The 22,564-nt window shown below is 44.3% G+C and overlaps 1 protein-coding gene across 3 annotated transcripts; it reads left to right on the forward strand.

Moving 5' to 3' along the window:
- The first annotated feature begins 1,275 nt into the window (after nt 1-1,275).
- Nucleotides 1,276-21,123, forward strand: LOC121581162 (phosphatidylinositol 4-phosphate 5-kinase type-1 gamma-like). Of its 3 annotated transcripts, XM_045224885.1 has the most exons (19): nt 1,276-1,648; nt 5,728-5,765; nt 5,889-5,984; nt 7,025-7,155; nt 7,358-7,475; nt 9,867-10,019; nt 10,597-10,896; nt 11,200-11,399; nt 11,528-11,611; nt 11,723-11,771; nt 12,410-12,494; nt 12,658-12,813; nt 13,007-13,136; nt 18,416-18,451; nt 18,559-18,642; nt 18,721-19,240; nt 20,038-20,112; nt 20,631-20,714; nt 20,819-21,123. In XM_045224885.1, exons 1-19 carry the CDS (start codon nt 1,531-1,533, stop codon nt 20,819-20,821), a joined length of 2,460 nt encoding a protein of 819 aa, XP_045080820.1. In that variant the 5' UTR covers nt 1,276-1,530; the 3' UTR covers nt 20,822-21,123. The 3 variants fall into 3 exon arrangements, with proteins under 3 accessions (XP_045080820.1, XP_045080821.1, XP_045080822.1); XM_045224886.1 differs by lacking the exon at nt 20,038-20,112; XM_045224887.1 differs by lacking the exons at nt 20,038-20,112; nt 20,819-21,123 and adding an exon at nt 19,377-19,411 and having other exon boundaries at nt 20,631-20,719.
- The last annotated feature ends 1,441 nt before the right edge of the window (nt 21,124-22,564 follow it).

A 22,564-nucleotide genomic window follows, 5' to 3' on the forward strand; every position in this document is an offset into this window, starting at 1 on the left:
TGATATACAGGGTAAAGTTGATAATTTCATAATGGGGACAGCAATCACTTTTGCGAGGCGCACTTCATGGCCGAATCAAGAGGAGAAGAGACGATCACTCTGTAAAAACTTTCAAATGCTCAAAACCATTCGATTTTGAGATGGGGTGATATCCAAAGTTGTGCTATATATTTATTTGCTATGTCATAGATAATTTGTAAATGATAATGATACATTACTAGCTCAAACACTTAATCTGCAAAAATGACAAGTTCATTAGTGAGTGATGGTGATTTCAGAACCAAAGTGGGGGGACAAAAAACATAGGCTACATTGCCCCCACTAAGCTGATAGTGGTAGTGGGGTGGTAGATATATGCCTAGTATCCTTTATGGGTCGGCTCAGGTGCCTACATAGTACATACACCATATACATACATCATTTACACACATACAGACAGAAATCAGCTCAGACAGATCCCTCTCACAGAGTCCCAGCTCATGAGCTCCATCAGCACCAGATTTAATTTAGAATGGAAAATGAATGTGTTTATGCAACAAATGTTAGCGCATCGAACCAAATCGCATCGATTCGTTTCAAACTAAAACGTATCGTTCCTGTGTCATATCGGAGCCCAAGTATCTAGATATGTCTTGAGAGGGAAAGATGCACATCCCTGACACACACACACAACTGCTGTAGCTGCTAACACACTGAACCCCTAGTCAAAACCAGAACTACTGCATCCCCATAGCACTGATATGAACTGTCCCAGCTCTAAATGTACTTTTGTTCACACCTTATATGTTTGTAATCCATCGTGTCATCTGTACCAGTGTTATTGTATGACAATCGAAGGTGTTTATTTTATTGCATTTGAAAGAATGAAGAATAAACTGATAAAGCTACTGAAAATGTGTGGGTTTATGGTCTGCAATTGTTAACTACATTACAACACACACTAATTATAGAACTCAATAGTGACAATTACGTGCTATAATGAAATAGCTATTTTATGACAGTGTTGCTGCAAGATTTTCACTCTGTATATAACAGAATGTGTCTTTATTGTCGATTTTGGAATGGAAATTATTGTTGCTGTCAGTAGGCTACCCTTTCCGACACCATTTAGTGGACAAACATGCCCAATGAAATGATGAGTTGATTTCGCATAGACTGGATTTTTGTCATTCTAAATGTGCATGTCAACCGCAAGAGGAGAGAGAAAAGGATGCTCGGATGACATGCATGACAGACTCTCCTACGTGAATGACGCAGCCACAGCTGCCATGCAACGCTACTGGGCTTATAATGCGCGAGTCGGACAGTGTCCTAGGATATAGCTGTAGTCTATTGCACAAGACATCACCCGTTTTTATTATGGTCGTACAATTACCACGATGAAAATAAGCCTGGTATTGAAGAAATGTCGATGAGGCCACCTATTTAGCCTATTCAACGTGATGTCAGAGTGTCCTATAAGCTACAGTTCGCATTTGCCCTTGCATCAACAAAGGACATAATATCGCGCCGCTTATCCGGGAATTGTAAATGGATGAAACTGCGGCAGCCCGGGAGGCCGGAGGAAGCATGCACACATCCGGGGCCGGTAGATCGGACCAGGTGGATACGGCCGGCCTCTCTCTCAAGCTGGATTCTGGAGACATGGGTTCGTATGGCTGTGCTTTATGCTGTGCTTTATTTTGAGACGAGTTTAATTGACTCAAGTCATTTGCATTAGAGCTTGTTCAGATGAACTAAAGTGTCTGTAGAGCGCTGGCACCGTTCGATGGTGCATATAAGGGTTCATTCAGGTTTTGGTCCAGCTGTCGATTATGGTTTTTCTCAGTAGACTAAATGATCTGTCAGTTTCCAGACCTAAGAAATGATTTATGTTAATAGGCCTATAGTTAACCAATATGGTCATCCTGCTATTTCTAAAGACAATGACAAGCTGCCAGCAACCACCAAAAGGAAAAGCCTAATGAATTAATGCAAACATTGAGCATACAGAAGCTGACCTTGTCCTGATTAAAATGTACAGCATGCAGTAGTTGGTAGGCAATGTCCAGGGCCTGACTATGTGAAAGTGGTCGCCCTCCTGAATCTATATGATTTTTGATAATCATCTTCACTATCCTATTTAATCGTGGATGTCGATTAAGGCAGCCCGCCTCACCTCTCTGATTCAGAGGGGTGGGGTTAAATGCGGAAGACACATTTCAGTTGAATGCATTCAGTTGTACAACTGACTAGGTATCCCCTTTCCCTATATAGATCAAACTAGGCCAATGTCTTTGTCACATAAAAGTGTTTCAATTAAAGATGAAACACCAGGAAGCCGATTGAAACCTAATGCATGGGGTTGAATTATAAATGAACAGAAATGTCCTGAGCCTCTCTGCCTCTGCTTTACCTGAGTGTCACTGAATGACCAGGAGAACAGGCTCGCACCTAGGGGCAGGCAGAGTATATAGGCAACAGCGCAACAGTTTAGCCTATATTAAAATATTCCTAGGTAGCCTTGAATATAGGAAGAACACCTTGTACCAGATATGTATGTAAGCTGTGTAAGTCCTTCGTTGTATTCTAGTCCATTACAGGAGATCTATTACTGAACCCAGAACCAACTCTCTCAAGTGCGCTGGCCAGCTACTCAATTTTGTTTCTGTCACAATAGACTATTACATAGTTCCACTGCTATTACTCTGGTATAACAGCAGTATAACCAATCTTTATTTAAAGATGATAAGACAAGCGTCAGAAAGGAACTGGAAGCAGTATGTGTGTATTAGATGTTATGTTAACCGAACCATCAAGTTGTACTCCATCTTCTGTGCTTCCTCTCAGTAAAGCTGTTCAAGCAGAGTTGAACACTGCACATACACACACCAGTGATTTTCTCCTTTTTCAAACCAAGTATGAGAGAATGAACAGTATGGAGTAGGAATGAATGAACAATGAATTTCAATGCCTTGGCAGATTCCCTATTGCACATGGAGTAAATGGAAATTGAATGGGCAACAGGGGTGTTTGTGTTCATAGTTCACACATACATTTGATTCGTAGAACATAATTGACTGGTTTTCTTAGCAGCTCTTCTTGCAGTCATTTCCCTATTGAATTTGCACAGTTTCCCATCTGTAGAGAAGCAGCAACTCCCCCAACACACACACACACACACACACACACACACACACACACACACACACACACACACACACACACACACACACACACACACACACACACACACACACACACACACACATAGTAGCAGAGCATTATCTGCTATAATCAGCTTATCAGCAGCACTTAGACTAGTGATGGCGCTAGAGACTGGCATCTGGTACAATCCTCATCCAGCAGACCTCTAGCCCCCTCTCTTCCTCTCTCACTCTCTCACTCTCTCGCCTCTTTCACCTGGATTCACCTGGTCAGTCTGTCATGGAAAGAGCAGGTTTTTTTAAATGTTTTGAATAATCAGTTTACATTGCTATCTGAGCAGTCTGATTTCTCTTACTAAGTGTTGGCACTCACACAAAACTGCACCTACTCAAGCCTGAAGGAATGGTCTCAAATCTCCTATGGTGGAAATGAGGGATGTGTGTGTGCCTGTGAGCACACTTGTGTGTACAGCATCGTGTGCATGCACGTGTGCGTGTGTGTGCACGCTCGCATGTAACAGCTCTATCCCCTAGTCGGCAGTGTTGTGCTATTAGACAGTCTTACGCAACTCTTGTTTACGTCTCAATAACACTCGCCATCAGGCAGCCATCTTCTGAGCTGGCCAGTGAGAGGCCTAATCCTCTTTATATCATAAAACACACACGCCTAGCAGTCTAATGCCTACAAATTCCAATGCAATCCCTGGAAATGCAGATACCTCTGGAAACCCAATCAGTCATTTTATGATCTGAAACATTCAGTCTTTTCAGTCTATATTGCAAAAAGTACCGTTGAGCATACAAGGATGCCAGGGTCTTAGGCACTGACCCAAATTTCTCACTTTGCTCCTGAATAACCGGGTGATGAACGAGACTTGGAAGCATGGTAACGCGAGACTATGTTGACCCTGATACACTAGTATTGTATGGTAATAGGTGTCCTTTGAGGATAGCGCCTCAGCATATTATAACTGACCTTAATCCTATAGCACAGAGGTACTGGCTACCTGAGTGTTCCTTCTGAAGGTTTTGTTTGAGTGTTCGATTCTGTTTGTGTTCCATCTGAATGCTCTACCATTGAGTGTTCTGTTTTTCTGTCAGTTCTTCTTCTAAGTGTTCCATACGGGTTTTGTGTCCGAATGTTCTGTCTTTTTCAGTCTTCCATCTGTCTGAGCGTTCCGTCTGGGTTCGAGTCTGAGTGTTCTATCTTTCTGAATGTTCTGTCTCTTGAGTGGTCTGTATGTCTGAGTGTTCTGTCTGAATCTTATGTCTTTCTAAATGTTCTGCATATATAATTAGGAATTAGAACTCTGCATGATTGGCAAAGTCCTGCAAAAAGATCTGAAGGCCATTAGCCCAGTGTCATTGGCAGACTTTTAGGTCGAAGACTAACGAGATTGGGTCGGCTCTAGTGTGTCACATTGTTTCGTCTCTGGTGTCCTTCTGTCTCACTCATCTGTAAGTCTCTCTCTTTCTTTTCACGGGCCAACTTCCTGCCGCTGGTTGTTCCGGCGGCGGGCACCCCACTTAATCCTGCACTCTGATTGGCTGCTCACTGCTCAGGGCATCCTGTCTCCTGGGAGACGGTGGTTGTGTCAACCAATGACAGAGAGTTCAGATTAGAGAGCCTGTCAATCCTAAAGAGTCACCTTCCCAGGACAGATCTGCTCTAGAAATAGATTATATCTACGTCAACTGCAGACACCAACTACCGTCAGGTTTGAGTTTTGGTGTGTTTTGGTATTTTTGTGTGTTTTTGGTGGCAATAACTGGAGTACTATTTCACGTTCAGGCTTGAGTGACAAAGAGTTGGGTGAGACATTCAAAACTCTCCGGGGTAGATGTGTTTACGCATACTCAGGGTGTTAAAGATATGAATGTATATATAACCAGAATTGTTTCTTGGGTTGTGTCTGGCTGTGCTTGTGTACATATCCATGAAGGATTAGCGTTGACATACTGCTAGTGGATATTTTGATTTAATTTGTTATTTTAATTCATCAGCATTTAATTTTGATTTAATTTGTTATTTTAATGCATCAGCATTAGTTAACTACCCTCTACTGCACTGTATTTCTACACCTGTAATGCTATTTGAGCCTAGAACCAGGTGTAAAGAATATAAGCGTAGTATAAGGCATTTGATGGATAGGGCCATGTGTGTGTGCTTGTGTGATGACCATCTGCACCTGGCTTCATGGGCATAAGTCCAGCATTGTATGGTTAGGGTAGCATGGGTCAAGTCATGTGTCAGGTTGATGTGTGCGTCTGTGTGTGTCAGTAATGTCAGTATGTGTTGTGGATGGTGTCCAACACTGGTAATAGTAGACAAGCTTGGGTTGGGCCATCTTCACAACGCCACTGATACTTTCCAGAGGGAATACACCTTTAATAGTCGTGTAGATACAGTATATAAACACTGATGTGTGTAGCTTTGGTTTCAGTCTTTTATACACGACTGGCAATAACAGGTGCATACTTAAGCCTGGTGCCTTTTTCCCTGGTTTATGCATGTATCTAACAGTTAGGCCTAAATCATGTATTGATGTTCTCTCTTTCTCTCTTCTCTGTTAATCAACAGAAGACGCTGGTCCTAGGAGGTCTACAATAACTAGCGAGGTGAGGGCTAGTTACACACACACACTAAATATACCTAAAATGACATATGTTTTTATGCAGTAAAGCGTGCACTGCAGTGGAAGTAACCCACAAATAAAACGAGTCCCCCCTCTTCTCCCTCAGATGCCGTCCCCCACAGCTCAGGGTCTAGGCCCAGGTCAGGAGAAGAAGATTGGCCACAGGAGAGTAGACGCCTCTGGAGAGACCACCTACAAGAAGGTACAGTACTCCTTTCCTCTTCTGCATCCCTTTCTCTCCTTACATTTACATTTACGTCATTTAGCAGACGCTCTTATCCAGAGCGACTTACAAATAGGTGCATTCACCTTATAGCCAGTGGGATAACCACTTTACAAAGTTTTTTTTTTTGGGGGGGGGGGGGGGGGGGGGGGGTTGGGGTAAGGGGGGGGTAGAATGATTACTTTATCCTATCCCAGGTATTCCTTAAAGAGGTGGGGTTTCAAAAGTCTCTGGAAGGTGGTGAGTGACTCCGCTGTCCTGGCGTCGTGAGGGAGCTTGTTCCACCATTGGGGTGCCAGAGCAGCGAACAGTTTTGACTGGGCTGAGCGGGAACTATGCTTCCGCAGAGGTAGGGGAGCCAGCAGGCCAGAGGTGGATGAACGCAATGCCCTCGTTTGGGTGTAGGGACTGATCAGAGCCTGAAGGTACGGAGGTGCCGTTCCCCTCACAGCTCCGTAGGCAAGCACCATGGTCTTGTAGCAGATGCGAGCTTCAACTGGAAGCCAGTGGAGTGTGCGGAGGAGCGGGGTGACGTGAGAGAACTTGGGAAGGTTGAACACCAGACGGGCTGCGGCATTCTGGATGAGTTGTAGGGGTTTAATGGCACAGGCAGGGAGCCCAGCCAACAGCGAGTTGCAGTAATCCAGACGGGAGATGACAAGTGCCTGGATTAGGGCCTGTGCCGCTTCCTGTGTAAGGCAGGGTCGTACTCTCCGAATGTTGTAGAGCATGAACCTGCAGGATCGGGTCACCGCCTTGATGTTAGCGGAGAACGACAGGGTGTTGTCCAGGGTCACGCCAAGGCTCTTCGCACTCTGGGAGGAGGACACAACGGAGTTGTCAACCGTGATGGCGGTTTTCTTCCTTCCACTCTCCCCTGACCTTTCTGACCTTTCTGTACTTCTTTTCCTTCTCCTATCTCACTTATCCTCCTTTCATCCTTTTCCTCCCTCATATTAGTTTTCATGGATCTATTTAAGTGACTTGTGGTTTGTAACCTGACTGGCTGTGCCCTACAGACCACGTCCTCTGCCCTGAAAGGTGCCATCCAGCTGGGCATCGGCTACACGGTGGGCAACCTGAGCTCCAAGCCGGAGAGAGATGTCCTCATGCAGGACTTCTACGTGGTCGAGAGCATCTTCTTCCCCAGGTGTGTTTCTGATTGTGTGTGTTTTGTATGGATGGAAGATGTGTTTGTAAATGGGGAGGGGGGGTTGTGTGTATGTGTGTGTGTGTGTGCATAGATACTCAAATCTATGATAGATACTCTCAAGTACGATGCCCCTTTCTCTCTCTCCTGTCTTTATCTCTTTCTGGCTCCCACTCCCATATTCTCTCCCTCTTCTCACCAGTGAGGGTAGTAACCTGACTCCTGCCCACCACTACCCAGACTTCAGGTTTAAGACCTACGCCCCCGTGGCCTTCCGTTACTTCAGAGAGCTGTTTGGGATCCGACCCGATGACTACCTGGTGAGAGACAGTAACCATAGTAAAAGCATTACAGATAGTCTTGTTAATATGTAGGTTAAATATACACTACCGTTCAAAAGTTTGGGGTCACTTAGAAATGTCCTTGTTTTCCATGAAAACATACATGAAATGTGTTTGAATAGGAGGAAAAAGCAAAATGCATAGGAAATGTAGTCATTGACAAGGTTAGAAATAATGATTTTTAATATAAATAATAATTGTGTCCTTCAAACTTTGCTTTCATCAAAGAATCCTCCATTTGCAGCAATTACAGCCTTGCAGACATTTGGCATTCTAGTTGTCAATTTGTTGAGGTAATCTGAAGAGTTTTCACCCCATGCTTCCTGAAGCACCTCCCACAAGTTGGATTGGCTTGATGGGCACTTCTTACGTACCATACGGTCAAGCTGCTCCCACAACAGCTCAATAGGGTTGAGATCTGGTGACCGTGTTGGCCACTCAATTATAGACAGAATACCAGCTGACTGCTTCTTCCCTAAAAGTTCTTGCATAGTTTGGAGCTGTGCTTTGGGTCATTGTCCTGTTGTAGGAGGAAATTGGCTCCAATCAAGCGCCATCCACAGGGTATGGCATGGCGTTGCAAAATGGAGTGATAGCCTTCCTTCTTCAAGATCCCTTTTACCCTGTACAAATCTCCCACTTTGCCACCACCAAAGCACCCCCAGACCATCACATTGCCTCCACCATGCTTGACAGATAGCATCAAGCACTCCTCCAGCATCTTTTCATTTGGTCTGCATCTCACAAATGTTCTTTGTGATCCGAACACCTCACACTTCGATTCGTCTGTCCATAACACTTTTTTTCCAATCTTCCTCTGTCCATTGTCTGTGTTCTTTTGCCCATCTTAATCTTTTCTTTTTATTGGCTAGTCTGAGATATGGCTTTTTCTTTGCAACTCTGCCTAGAAGGTCAGCATCCCGGAGTCGCCTCTTGACTGTTGACGTTGAGACTGATGTTTTGCGGGTACTATTTAATGAAGCTGTCAGTTGAGGACCTGTGAGGCGTCTGTTTCTCAAACTAGACACTCTAATGTATTTGTCCTCTTGCTCAGTTGTGCACCGGGGCCTCCCACTCCTCTTTCTATTCTGGTTAGAGACAGTTTGCGCTGTTCTGTGAAGGGAGTAGTACACAGCGTTGTACGAGATCTTCAGTTTCTTGGCAATTTCTCACATGGAATAGTCTTCATTTCTCAGAACAAGAATAGACTGATGAGTTTCAGAAGAAAGTTTGTTGTTTCTGGACATTTTGAGCCTGTAATCGAATCCACAATTGCTGATGCTCCAGATACTCAACTAGTCTCAAGAAGGCCAGTTTTATTGCTTCTTTAATCAGCACAACAGTTTTCAGCTGTGCTAACATAATTGCAAAAGGGTTTTCTAATTATCAATTAGCCTTTTAAAATGATAAACTTGGATTAGCAAACACAACATGCCATTGGAACACAGGACTGATGGTTGCTGATAATGGGCCTCTGTACGCCTATGTAGATATTCCATTAAAAATCTGCCGTTTCCAGCTACAATAGCCATTTACAACATTAACAATGTCTACACTGTATTTCTGATCAATTTGATGTTATTTTAATGGACAAAATAATTGATTTTCTTTCGAAAACAAGGACATTTCTAAGTGACCCCAAACTTTTGAACGGTAGTGTAGTATCCTACATCAGGTGATTCATTGCATAATATGACATCCTGTGGATTTATCAAGGAAACATGATCCTCTGTTACATATGCTCTGGCCACACACACTGGAATACATATGCACAGATTGATTAACACACAGGCAGACATTATACATGCTGACACACATACACTCTGACACACATACTGTAAATACATGCACACACACAGTCACTCCAATAACCTCACACTACCGGCACCAGATGGAGATTAGCATACTAAGACTTTCTTTTTAAAGCTCCAAGCTGATAACAGTAGACACTCAGTTACAGTATAGGCCTACTCAGAAACAACGTTGGAGTATCTATTTCTATTGGTTTCTATGTACATGCATAGTTTTACAATTACAGGAAAATATAATATTTTACTCACTGTATGAGCATGAGGAATTCATTCTGCAACATTCTTAGTTTTTCTCTGAAAAAGAGAGAGTGCATGGGTATCTTAATTATACTCATTGTGTAGAGACAGAGGATCTTCACTCTCTCCCCTTATGCCTGTTCAAGCCCCTGTATATCTGGCCTTCCAGAAAGTAGAAACCCTGCAAAGTGCCTAATGAAGGACCATCTAAAGCACCCTATAAAGTGCCCTATATGAACCTCTCCAGTGTTGGTGCCATTTTCTATGTTATCTCTACGGCCCACTGATGTATCCTGTGTGTATATATGTGCTTTCTCTTCAGTACTCACTATGTAATGAGCCCCTAATCGAGCTGTCCAATCCCGGTGCCAGCGGCTCCATATTCTATGTAACCAGGGACGACGAGTTCATCATCAAAACAGTCAATGCCAAGGAGGCGGAGTTTCTGCAGAAACTACTTCCTGGATACTACATGGTCAGTATGTCACAAGCCCCTCCTTCATTCCAATGAATGTGTGTGTGCATGTGTGTTGGTCACATCTTAGCCCCCTGGGGTTAACCTATGTTCAGCTATGACGCCAATAGGGACTTCCATGGACTAAGCACATCACTAAGAAACGTCACACGCCTTAAGCACACACGGCCAGAGGTTTTAAGTTCAACCGACTCACGTCTGTCAGGTGTCTTGGACAGGAGCCAGGAGTCAGGGTCACTGCAGGCAGAATCTGCAGAGGCATGTCTTGTTAATGTTATTATAATAACATTTTTATAACGTATAGCAAGCTAATCAATTAACCTTTTGTACAGTATTCTTGTTTTTGTATCAATGTATGGCTTAATGAACATTAATTTCCCAGGCATTTCTTATTTCTACAAATGTTTTAAGGGGAAATGTTTAACTAGTCAAACTGACATTATATCTAAAAATCACTGGATTTGATGTCCTAATCATTTCCCAATGTTGCATGTAAAGAACACTAAAATAGGCACAGAATTATATTTTTCTCACTCTTTAATTTTCCCCTTCTCCCCTCTTCCTCTCTTCTCTCTAGAATCTGAATCAGAACCCGAGGACCCTGCTTCCTAAGTTCTTTGGTCTCTACTGCGTCCAGTCTGGTGGTAAAAACATCCGCATCGTGGTCATGAACAATGTGTTACCACGCGCCGTACGCATGCACCTCAAGTTCGACCTGAAGGGCTCCACGTATAAACGGCGTGCGTCGAAGAAAGAGAGGGAGAAATCGAATCCCACCTTTAAAGATCTGGACTTTATATCAGATGTACCGGAAGGACTGACCCTGGATCAGGATACATACAGCGCCCTGCTAAAGACCCTACAGAGAGACTGTCTGGTGAGAAAGGGAGGATGAGGAGAAGGGATATGAGGAGAGGGTGGGGGGAATACATAAGACCCTCCCTGTCTGGTGAGAGAGGGAGAAGAGGAAGAGAAGGGGAGGGAAGAGAGTGGAGGAAGAGTAGGGTGGTTTGGGATGGACTTACAGGGGAAAACCCAAAAGAGAGACTGGCATAGAGAGGAGAGATTGGATGTAGAAGGAAGGGGAGGATGAAAGCCATTATGACCTGTGTGTCTGTGCTGTCTGGTAGATCCTCCGATCATTCATTCTGACCTTCATTTTCTGTCTGTGGTACTCCAGGTGCTAGAGAGCTTTAAGATCATGGACTACAGTCTACTGCTGGGGGTCCACAACCTGGGCCAGGCTGTGAGAGAGTCCCAGGGCTCACCAGCAGGGGGCGATGAAAAGAAGCCTCTGGCCCAGAGAGCCCTCTACTCCACTGCCATGGAGTCTATACAGGGAGGGAAGGCTTGTAGAGACACACTAGACCACGATGCTACGTGAGTTACCGAGCTATCACACACAGACATGCATGTACACACACACACACACAGATTCTCTGTGTCTTGGAGTCCTCTCCCACTAAATGAGATTCTTTCTCTCTCTCTCTCTCTCTCTCTCTCTCTAGGATGGGTGGTATTCCTGCTGTGGATGGTAAAGGAGAGCGACTCCTTCTCTTTATTGGAATTATCGACATACTGCAGTCCTACAGGTCAATTTCACAAAATCACTCATTGAGTTACTAATGATGTCCTACTAATCAAAAGCACCAGTACCAATATAATGATGTATGAATCACTGAGTTATTTTTCTTGTCCTGCAGGCTCATCAAGAAACTGGAGCACTCGTGGAAGTCTCTGATCAGTGACGGGGTGAGTCCAGTCGCAGGTTGACGTTTATTGTCATGAATCTTACCCGGGAGGCAGAACTGAGCAATTTCTGCTAGATGGGCTAGCTGCAAAGTCAAAATTGGCTATATCGGAAAAAAAAATATGAAAACAAAAAGTAGCTTTTTGTTCTTCATTTAAGGTTAGAGTTAGGCATTAGGGTTAGCAGTGTGGTTAAGGTTAGGGTTAGGATTAAAATCAGATTTTATGACTTTGTGGCTGTGCCAGCTAGTGACTACTCTGCAGAGCTGCCTCCAGGGCAATATTCATGACAATAAATGCCACCCTGCAGTCCAGTCCTCAGACTGTGGCACCTTTCCTAGGCTTACACAGGCCCGGTGACAAGCTGCTCTACTTACAGCTACATAATCCAACACAGACAGTCAACAGCATATAGACAGACAAAATGTCCTTACACTTTTAAGGAGTAGCCTATGGATGGAACATTACTCTGATACTGGGAATGGCTAGTAGGTTATTATTTTAGAACCAACTAGAGGTTTGAAAAGGTGACATGGACTAACTCTCCCATTTCAATAATTCACTACGGTATGCCTGACTGTGTAGATGTGTTTGATGGTTTGTTTGCTAAGATGGTTTCCCCTTCTCTCTATCTCTCTCAGGACACAGTGTCTGTCCACAGGCCCAGTTTCTATGCAGACAGGTTCTACAAGTTCTGCAGCACCACCGTCTTTAGAAAGAGCTGCTGTGAGTAGGAACACATTACACTACATACAACAAATGTTTTATTTTATATTTCTGCTCACAAACCACATATTGAGTATTCGATTAATTGAGATTTCCTTGTGAATACTTTCTCTTTTCTCTCTCATCCATCTCCACCCTCTTTCTCGCCTCCCCTCCCCTCCAGCCCTGAGGTCTTCTCCCTCCAAGAGGGGACGAGGAGGGGCTCTGCCCGTGCCCAAAATCAGTGTCCAAACACAGCTTTCCATAGAGAGAGAGAACCAGGAGAACGAAGACCTGCACCTCAGAGGGGCTCGTGGCTTCCCTCTGCTGGAGGAGGACGGTAAGACGGTTACCACACTCCATATATCTATACAGAGGCTGACCTAAGGAAACTGGCTCTCCTGTTTGAGCCAAAAAGGCCGACAAGCATTTGAGGACATTCAACACAGCTATTTGGGTGAAGTGTCATGCTGTGGTGGTAGATTACTAATACTCTTATCACTATAATTTCTCTCTCTCTTCTCGCCTCTCAGGTCAGAGAGAGCATCCCCATACTCCTCCGTCTTTGGAGGATGCGACCACAGCATCCATCGCTACCACTCTCTCCTCAACCAACTCTCTCCCTACCACACCCTTTGATACACCAGAACATCCACGTTTCAGGTACACACACACACTAGAGAACTACTGCAGCAGCAAGCTAGCTCATTCTCCAACAGAAAGGTGCAGTATTCAGAAGTATTGACAGTGAACAAAATCAAACTCCTGCTGCAAATATTAAATTACATTTACATTTTAGTCATTTAGCAGATGCTCTTATCCAGAGCGACTTACAGTTAGTAAACTTTTTGATTTTTTTCATACTGGCTCCCCGTGGGAATCGAACCCACAACCCTGGCGTTGCAAGCGCCATGCTCTACCAACTGAGCTATTTTATTGGTCGCATACACATATTTAGCAGATGTATGTGATGGGATTTATGGACAGTATGTAGTATATCTGAAGAATACGTAGGATAGAATACTATATGTACAGCAATAGTTGAATAGGATGGCCTTGACGAGAATACAGTATATACATATGAAATGGGTAAAACAGTATGTAAACATTATTAAAGTGACCAGTGTACCATTATAAAAGTGACCAGTGTTCCATGTCTATGTACATAGGGCAGCAGCCTCTAAGGTGCAGGGTTGAGGAACCGGGAGGTAGCTGGCTAGTGACTGAGTTCAGGGCAGGGTACTGGGTGGAGGCCGGATAGTGATGGCTATTTAACAGTCTGATGGCCTTGAGATAGAAGCTGTTTTTCAGTCTCTCTGTCCCAGCTTTGATGCACCTGTACAGACCTCGCCTTCTGGATGATAGCGGGGGAACAGGCCGTGGCTCGGGTGGCTGAGGTCCTTGATGATCTTCTTGGCCTTCCTGTGGGTGGACCATTTCAGATTGTCAGTGATGTGTACACCCAGGAACTTGAAGCTTTTCACCTTCTCCCTTGTGGCCCCCGTCGGTGTGGATGGGGGCGTGCTCCCTCAGCTGTCTCCTGAAGTTCACGATCAGCTCCTTCATTTTGTTCACGTTGAGGGAGAGGTTATTTTCCTGGCACCACTCCGCCAGGTCCCTCACCTCCTCCCTGTAGGCTGTCTCGTCGTTGTTGGTAATCATGCCTACCACTGTTGGGTTGTCTGCTAACTTGATGATTGTATTAGTTTAGTTAATTGACTAATAATAAGGCTCGGGGCGACGTGCCCGGACATTCATGCAATAAGCAAGCTAGCTAAGCAGATGGCTATGTGACCTGTTAGCAAAGATTACGATAACTAACCCTTTCATATGTGGTGTTAGCTAGCAAGCTATATTAGCTACTATGCTGGCTAGATAAACATGGTGCTAAGATATCAGATAGGAGCTTATAGGCAACGTAGTTAGCTAACATTAGCTGGTTATCATTTTGAACGTGCACCATTTTCGGCAGCGAGCCATATGACTAAGCTATTTATTGGTGTGCTGATCTGACCAGTCACAATCGTATGCGTAAATTGACAGTTGATATACGGATTAGCTGATTGTCGTAATAGGGAAGGAAGTGTTTTAAAATTCCTAAATAAAGGTTGGCAATACATAAGCTACATAAGAATCTTCCTGCATGTTTATGGACCAAGAAAGCTGTAGATCAAATCAAATCAAATGTTATTTGTCACGTGCCAAATAAAACCGGTGTAGACCTTACCGTGAAATGCTTACTTACAAGCCCTTAACCAACAATGCAGTTTTAAGAAAATAAGAGTTAAGAAAATATTTACTAAATAAAGTTTAAAGAAAACTCAAACTATGGGCAGATTTGAGTCATTCAGACAACACATACATCGTCGTTTCATATTTTTTCCTACCCTCGCTCTCCTTGTTAGTTAGATATTATGCACATTTATGGCTTCGTAGAAAATAACATCGCCATTGAACTGGTTCTCATAGTAGCAGTAAACAGCACCAAGTGACGTGAGGAGATGTGAAAGAGAGCAGAGTTACATCCTCGCTCTATCCAATCGTAGCAGTAGGATGAAGATACAACCCGTTCATTTCTTGACAGATAGTTGAACTAGCCAATTGAGCTATTTCGAATTTCATCCTGGCAGCAGAGTAGTTTTAGAGATGCGTCCTGACAGCTAAATGTTGTTTTTTTTAGATCATGGAAAATGACAAAAAATACTTGTTTCATGATGTTACGTTGGAGACATTTGCATTGAATAGATGTTATATATTCTCAAACTACACTGAACAAAAATATAAACGCAACATGCAACAATTTTTTACTGAGTACAGTTCATATAAGGAAATCAGTAAATTGAAATAAATAAATTAGGCCCAAATCTATGGATTTCACGACTGGGAATACAGATATGCATCTGTTGGTCACAGATACACTATATACAAAAGTATGTGGACACCCCTTCAAATTAGTGGATTCGGCTATTTCAGCCACACCCGTTGCTGACAGGTCTATAAAATTGAGCACACAGCCATGCAATCTCCATAGACAAACATTGGCAGTAGAATTGCCTTACTGAAGAGCTCAGTGACTTTCAACGTGGCACTGTCATAGGATGCTATCTTTCCAACAAGTCAGTTTGTCAAATTTCTGCCCTGCTAGAGCTGCCCCGGTCAACTGTAAGTGCTGTTATTGTGAAGTGGAAACGTCTAGGAGCAACAATGACTCAGCTGCGAAGTAGTAGGCCACACAAGCTCACAGAACGGGACCGCGAGTGCTGAAGGGCATAGCACGTAAAAACCGTCTGTCCTCGGTTGCAACACTCACTACTGAGTCCCAAAGTGCCTCTGGGAGCAACGTAAGCACAATAACTGTTCATCGGGAGCTTCATGAAATAGGTTTCCATGTCCAAGCAGCCACACACAAGCCTAAGATCACCATGCACAAGAGTCGTCTGGAGTGGTGTAAAGCTCGCCGCCATTGGACTCTGGAGCAGTGGAAACGCGTTCTCTGGAGTGATGATTCATGCTTCACCATCTGGCAGTCCGTCGGACAAATCTGGGTTTGGCGGATGCCAGGAGAACACTACCTGCCCGAATGCATAGTGCCAACTGTAAAGTTTGGTGGAGGAGGAATAATGGTCTGGTGCTGTTTTTCATGGTTCAGGCTAGGCCTCTTAGTTCCAGTGATGGGAAATCTTAACTATACAGCACACAATGACATTCTAGACGATTCTGTGCTTCCAACTTTGTGGCAACAGTTTGGGGGAGTACCTTTCCCGTTTCAGCATGACAATACCCCCGTGCACAAAGCGAGGTCCATACAGAAATGGTGGAAGAACATGACTAGCCCGCACAGAGCCCTGACCTCAACCTCATCGTACACCTTTGGGGTGAATTGCAACGCCGACTGCGAGCCAGTCCTAATCGCCCAAAATCAGTGCCTGACATCACTAATGTTCCTGACCTCACTAAGTCTCTGCAGCAGTGTTCCAACATCTAGTGGAAAGCCTTCCCAGAAGAGTGGAGGCTGTTATAGCAGCAAAGGGGGGACCAACTCCATATTAATGCCCATGATTTTGGAATGAGATGTTCGACAAGCAGGTGTCCACATACTTTTGGTAATGTAGTGTACCTAAAAAAAGATAGTGGCATGGATCAGAAAACCAGTCAGTATCTGGTGTGACCACCATTTGCCTCATGCAGCATGACACATATCCTTTGCCTAGAGTTGATCAGGCTGTTGATTGTGGCCTGTGGAATGTTCTCCCACTCTTCAATGGCTGTGCAAAGTTGCTGGATATTGGCAGGAACTAGAACACGCTGTCATACATGTCGATCCAGAGCATCCCAGACATGCTCAATAGGTGACATGTCTGGTGAGTATGCAGGCCATGGAAGAACTGGGAAATGTTCAGCTTCCAGGAATTGTGTACAGATCCTTGCGACATGGGGCCGTGCATTATCATGCTGAAACATGAGGTGATGGCGGCGGATGAATGACAATGGGCCTCAGGATCTCATCACGGTATCTCAGTGCATTGAAATTGCCATAGATGAAATGCAATTGTGTTCTAGTCCGTAGCTTATGCCTGCCGCTACCATAACCCCACAGCCACCATGCGGGACACTCTGTTCACAATGTTGACATCAACAAACCGCTCGCCCACCATCTGCCCAGTACAGTTGAAACCAGGATTCATCCGTGAAGAGCACACTTCTTCAGTTGCCAGTGGCCATCGATGGTGAGCATTTCCCCACTGAAGTCGGTTACGACGCCAAACTGCAGTCAGGTCAAGACCCTGGTGAGGATGACGAGCACGCAGATGAGCTTCCCTGAGACCCTACAGTTTCATCAGCTATCCGGGTGGCTGGTCTCAGATGATGCCGCAGGTGAAGAAGCCGGATGTGGAGTTCCTGGGCTGGTGTAGTTACACGTGATCTGTGGTTTTGAGGCTGGTTGGACTTACTGCCAAATTCTCTAAAACAACGTTGGAGGCGGCTTATCCTAGAGAAATGAACAATTAATTATTTGGCAACAGCTCTGGCGGACAATTCTGCAGTCAGCATGCCAGTTGCACACTCCCTCAAAACTTGAGACATCTGTGGCATTGTGTTGTGTGACAAAACTGCACATTTTAGAGTGGCCTTTTATTGTCCCCAGCACAAGGTGCACCTGTGTAATGATCATACTGTTTGATCAGCTTATTCATATGCCACACCTGTCAGGTGGATGGATTATCTTGGCAAATGAGAAATGCTCACTAACAGGGATATAAACACATTTGTGCACAACATTTGAGAGAAATAAATGTTTTGTGCATGTGGAAAATTTCTGGGGTCTTTTATTTCAGCTCATGAAACATGGGACCAACACTTTACATGTTGCGTTTATATTTTTGTTCAGTGTAACAGCAGTGCCTATATGATGTCCTTCCATACAGACGTGACATGCTGGAGTAATGCTTCAATGCAGATGTTGATCAGTAGGCTAATATAAGTCCCAAATGGAAGGCAAACAGATTGTTTGTCATTTGTAGCACCATAGACTCCACTGATCAGCCAAAACAAGCTCAATAACTCAATGCATGCACATACTCCTACTGAATATGCATTCACCTGTATTGTGAGTAGGCCTATGCCATCTTAATTTACCCAGTTTATCTACAAATTTACCATTCAAAATGTATTTTTACTATTATGTTATGTAGTCAGATTGGTAAAAACAAAGTCAAATGTATTGTTTGATTTTAAAATTGATGCATTAATGCATACATGGCTGTCTCTGGGAAATGTCGTCATCAAAATGTTCAAATTTAATGAAATTGAATATCGGCCTAAAATTATCGGCCTCCTTGACCACCAAAAACTGGTATTGGCCCTAAAAAAGTATATATTTTTCTCTAACACACACACAATCCTACAGATACTCACTTACCTGTCCCTGTTCTACCCCACAGGAGGCCAACCCACTCTCCACGGGACCGTGAGGGCAGGTAAGCAGTCTTATTTCATGCCCTTTCAATCTAATACATCTCTTCTTATCTGACCATTCTGACTGTGATTGAATGTCTGATGTCACTTCCTGTGCTGTCCCATGTAGTTTCAGGCCACAGAAAGAAGTAGTGGAGGTGCACGAGCAGACCATCACTGTTGCTGTAGAGGTGAAGAGGGAACCTACAACCAGGTACACACTCACACATACGAACGCACACACACACACATTATCGCCTGTCTGACAGCAGTGTGTCTATCTCTGTCACAGTGTGGTTCCAGAGGACCTTCAGGACTCTAAAGTAACAGAGGAGGAAGTCATCACACAGACCACAGCTGCTTCCCCCACCTCCTCTACACCTCCTTCAACCCCTCCTCCCTCCTCCGCCCCTCCCTCCTCCACTCCTCCCTGCTCAGTCCCACCAGCCTCCACTCTCCCTCGTTCCCTTCCTCCCTCAGTCCCTTCCTCCTCTGCCCCTCACTCGAACTCCACTCTCCCTTCTTCTTCCACTCATCCTTTCTCCGCCCCTCAATCATCAGCTCACAACGCCTCCACCCTTCCACCCTCTGCAGTCCCTACAGCCTCCAACTCTCCCTCTTCCACCACTCCCGCCTCCACCTTTCCTTCCTCCTCCCGCCATTCTTCTCTCCTTCCAAGCACCCCTCCCTCCTCTCTCCCTCCGAGCCCCCAGGTGACAGCAGAACGCTTTTCGTCCAATCATCTGTCTGTCACCTCGTCCGTCAGCCACAACTCACTGGAGGGGGAGGTGCCAGTCTCAGACATCTACTTTGTAAGTCGTGTGTGTGTGTGTGTGTGTGTGTGTGTGTGTGTGTGTGTGTGTGTGTGTGTGTGTAAGTAACAGTGTTCAGCGTGTGAGTTTAGCCCTGGAGCTCCTTTTGTTTACTGGGGTTTTGGATTTCTTACAGTTGGGCAGTAAGGACAGCGTGGTTGATCTATGAGGGTGAGGGTGTCTGTAGTTTGCTGTCATGGATCATTGATCATTAATCACAAAGTGTGGCTTTAAAGCATGTGGCAATGTTGGTTCTCTCCTTGCAATAAAGAGGTTGGATTGAATCCTGAGACACCACATGCCTGATAATAACCATTCTGCTGACATAGCAACTGGGAGAGACAACAGTCTATTTTGTGTTGTGTGGTGTGGATTGCATGTTTGCTTGTGGCATGTGTGTTGCTCATGCCTGGCTGATCCATATTAATCCAGTCATGTGATTCATTCTTCTAATACCCCAGTCATATCATGATGTGTCGTCAACAGCAATCTGGCCTGGTGGTTCATTCAACATTATGTTATTTCTTCATCCATTTTGAATATGTATTATTCCATTCTCCTCTTCATTTTCACTCTCTTTTTCCTCTCTCTCCACTGTCCCATCCCACCCATGTTGTCACAACATCCTTCTGTCACTTCTCTCTCTCTCTCTCTCTCTCTCTCTCTCTCTCTCTCTCTCTCTCTCTCTCTCACTTCCTTTTCCATTTCTCTTCATCTACCCTCCTGTCCGTACCCGTGTGTGCGCATGTGTGTGTCTGTGTGTCTTTGTGTATGCACGTGTGTGTGTGTATTATCAGTATGCTGATGGGAGGTATTGGGTGTACTCCCCAATTCTGGGTCGTAAGAAGCTCAACTCAAGCTCGAGCTGCAATGTAAGTGTCGGCTGCTGGTTGCACAAGCCATAGTCAGGTGTAGTGTAATGTAAAGTGGTGCAGACTGGTGTAGTCCCCTGTAACTCAGTTGGTAGAGCATGGCGCTTGCAACACCAGGATTGTGGGTTCGTTTCCCACGGGGGGGGCCAGTATGAAAATGTATGCGCTCACTAACTGTAAGTCGCTCTGGATAAGAGCGTCTGCTAAATGACTAAAATGTAAATGTAAAATGTGTAGGCTTTCTTCCCCTGATTCTGAGCTTGTAGTGCCCATCTCAAATCAACCCTTACTCTAGCCCCTTGGGCACTTTGTGTAGTATAGATCTGAAAGGATTGGGCAAGTGTGAGCAAAATGGCAAAACAACTAAACATTTAACACCTAATATAGGGTTAGAGGAGCTATTTAGGATTTGTAGAAAGTCTTCCTCCCTAAATGTACTTTTATCTCTCTTCGTCCTGTTTCTGTGTATGCTGACCTGTGTGTCTGCTGCCCCTGCGGGTTGGGTGGTGTAACAACAGAATCAGGAGGACAGGAGCTGGGTGTACTCTCCTCTGCACTACGGCTCAGAGTCCAGACCTGGCTCTGACGGGGAGAGCGAGACAGTAAGTGTGCACTTCATCAATACCCCTACAGAGAAGTTTCCTTCACTCATACCCTAACTCTAACTCACCCTCTCTCTCAAATTCCACTTTCTTTTTCTCAACAGTAAGTTGAGTGAAGTCTCCAATGTAAGCAAATCACTTGAGAGGATTGAAGACTACAGACAGAAGCTGTGATGCTTTACGAAGCTCCATGAAGCTCTATGAAGCTTCTACGGCGTTGTGTAACCGTTGTGGCCCAAGCTGCATGTGAAGGCTTGTTCTACCCACTAGGATGGAGAAGGATTCTTTGGGAACACTTATTGAAATGTTATTTCTCTGCTTTGGCAACACCTTCCCCAACACACACAAACGCTAACACACACGTCTTCACACTCACACACCCTAACATTGTCCTATATACAGTGCTGTGAAAAAGTATTTGCCCCCTTTCTAATTTTCTCTACTTTTGCATATTTGTGATACTTAATGTTATCACATCTTCAACCAAAACCTAATATTAGATAAAGGGAACATAAGTGAACAAATAACACAACAATGACATATTTATTTCATAAACAAAGTTATGCAACACCCAATTACCCTGTGTGAAAAAGTAATTGCCCCCTTACACTCAATAACTGGTTGTGCCACCTTTAGCTGCAATGACTCCAACCAAATGCTTCCTGTAGTTGTTGATCAGTCTCTCACGTTGCTGTGGAGGAATTTTGGCCCACTCTTCCATGCAGAACTGCTTTAACTCAGTGACGTGTGGGTTTTCAAGCATGAACTGCTCGTTTCAAGTCCTGCCACAACATCTCAATTGGGATTAGGTCTGGACTTTGACTAGGCCATTCCAAAACTTCCAATTTGTTGCTTTTTAGCAATTTTCATGTAGACTTGATTGTGTGTTTTGGATCATTGTCTTGCTGCATGACCCAGCTGCGCTTCAGCTTCAGCTCACAGACGGATGGTCTGACATTCTCCTGTAGAATTCTCTGATACAGAGCAGAATTCATGGTTCCTTCTATTAAGGCAAGTCGTCCAGGTCCTGAGGCAGCAAAGCATCCCCAAACCATCACACCACCACCACCATGCTTGACCTCTGGTATGATGTTCTTACTGTGGAATGGAGTGTTTGGTTTTCGCATGGCATAATGGGATCCATCTCGTCCAAAAAGTTGACTCAAGTTTGCCAAAAAGCACCTGGATGATCATCAAGACTCTTGGAAGAACGTTCTATGGACTGATGATTCAAAAGTATAACTTTTTGGACGACATGGTTCCAGTAATGCCTGGCAAAAACCAAACTCTGCATTCCACAGTAAGAACATCATACCAAAGGTCAAGCATGGTGGTTTCTTTGCAACTCTGCCTAGAAGGTCACATGGAATAGCCTTCATTTCTCAGAACAAGAATAGACTGACGAGTTTCAGAAGAAAGTTATTTGTTTCTGGTCATTTTGAGCCTGTAATCAAACCCACAATTGCTGATGCTCCAGATACTCAACTAGTCTCAAGAAGGCCAGTTTTATTGCTTCTTTAATCAGCACAACAGTTTTCAGCTGTGCTAACATAATTGCAAAAGGGTTTTCTAATGATCAATTAGCGTTTTCAAATGATAAACCTGGATTAGCAAACACAACATGCCATTGGAACACAGGACTGATGGTTGCTGATAATGGGCCTCTGTACGCCTATGTAGATATTCCGTTTCCAGCTACAATAGCCATTTACAACATTAACAAAGTCTACACTGTATTTCTGATCAATTTGATGTTATTTTAATGGACAGAAAATTGCTTTTCTTTTGAAAACAAGGACATTTCTAAGTGACCCCAAACTTTTGAACGGTAGTGTAAGTATGCAACTATA

This window comes from Coregonus clupeaformis, chromosome 14, assembly GCF_020615455.1.
Source record: "Coregonus clupeaformis isolate EN_2021a chromosome 14, ASM2061545v1, whole genome shotgun sequence".
Classification (NCBI taxonomy): Eukaryota; Metazoa; Chordata; class Actinopteri; order Salmoniformes; family Salmonidae; genus Coregonus; species Coregonus clupeaformis.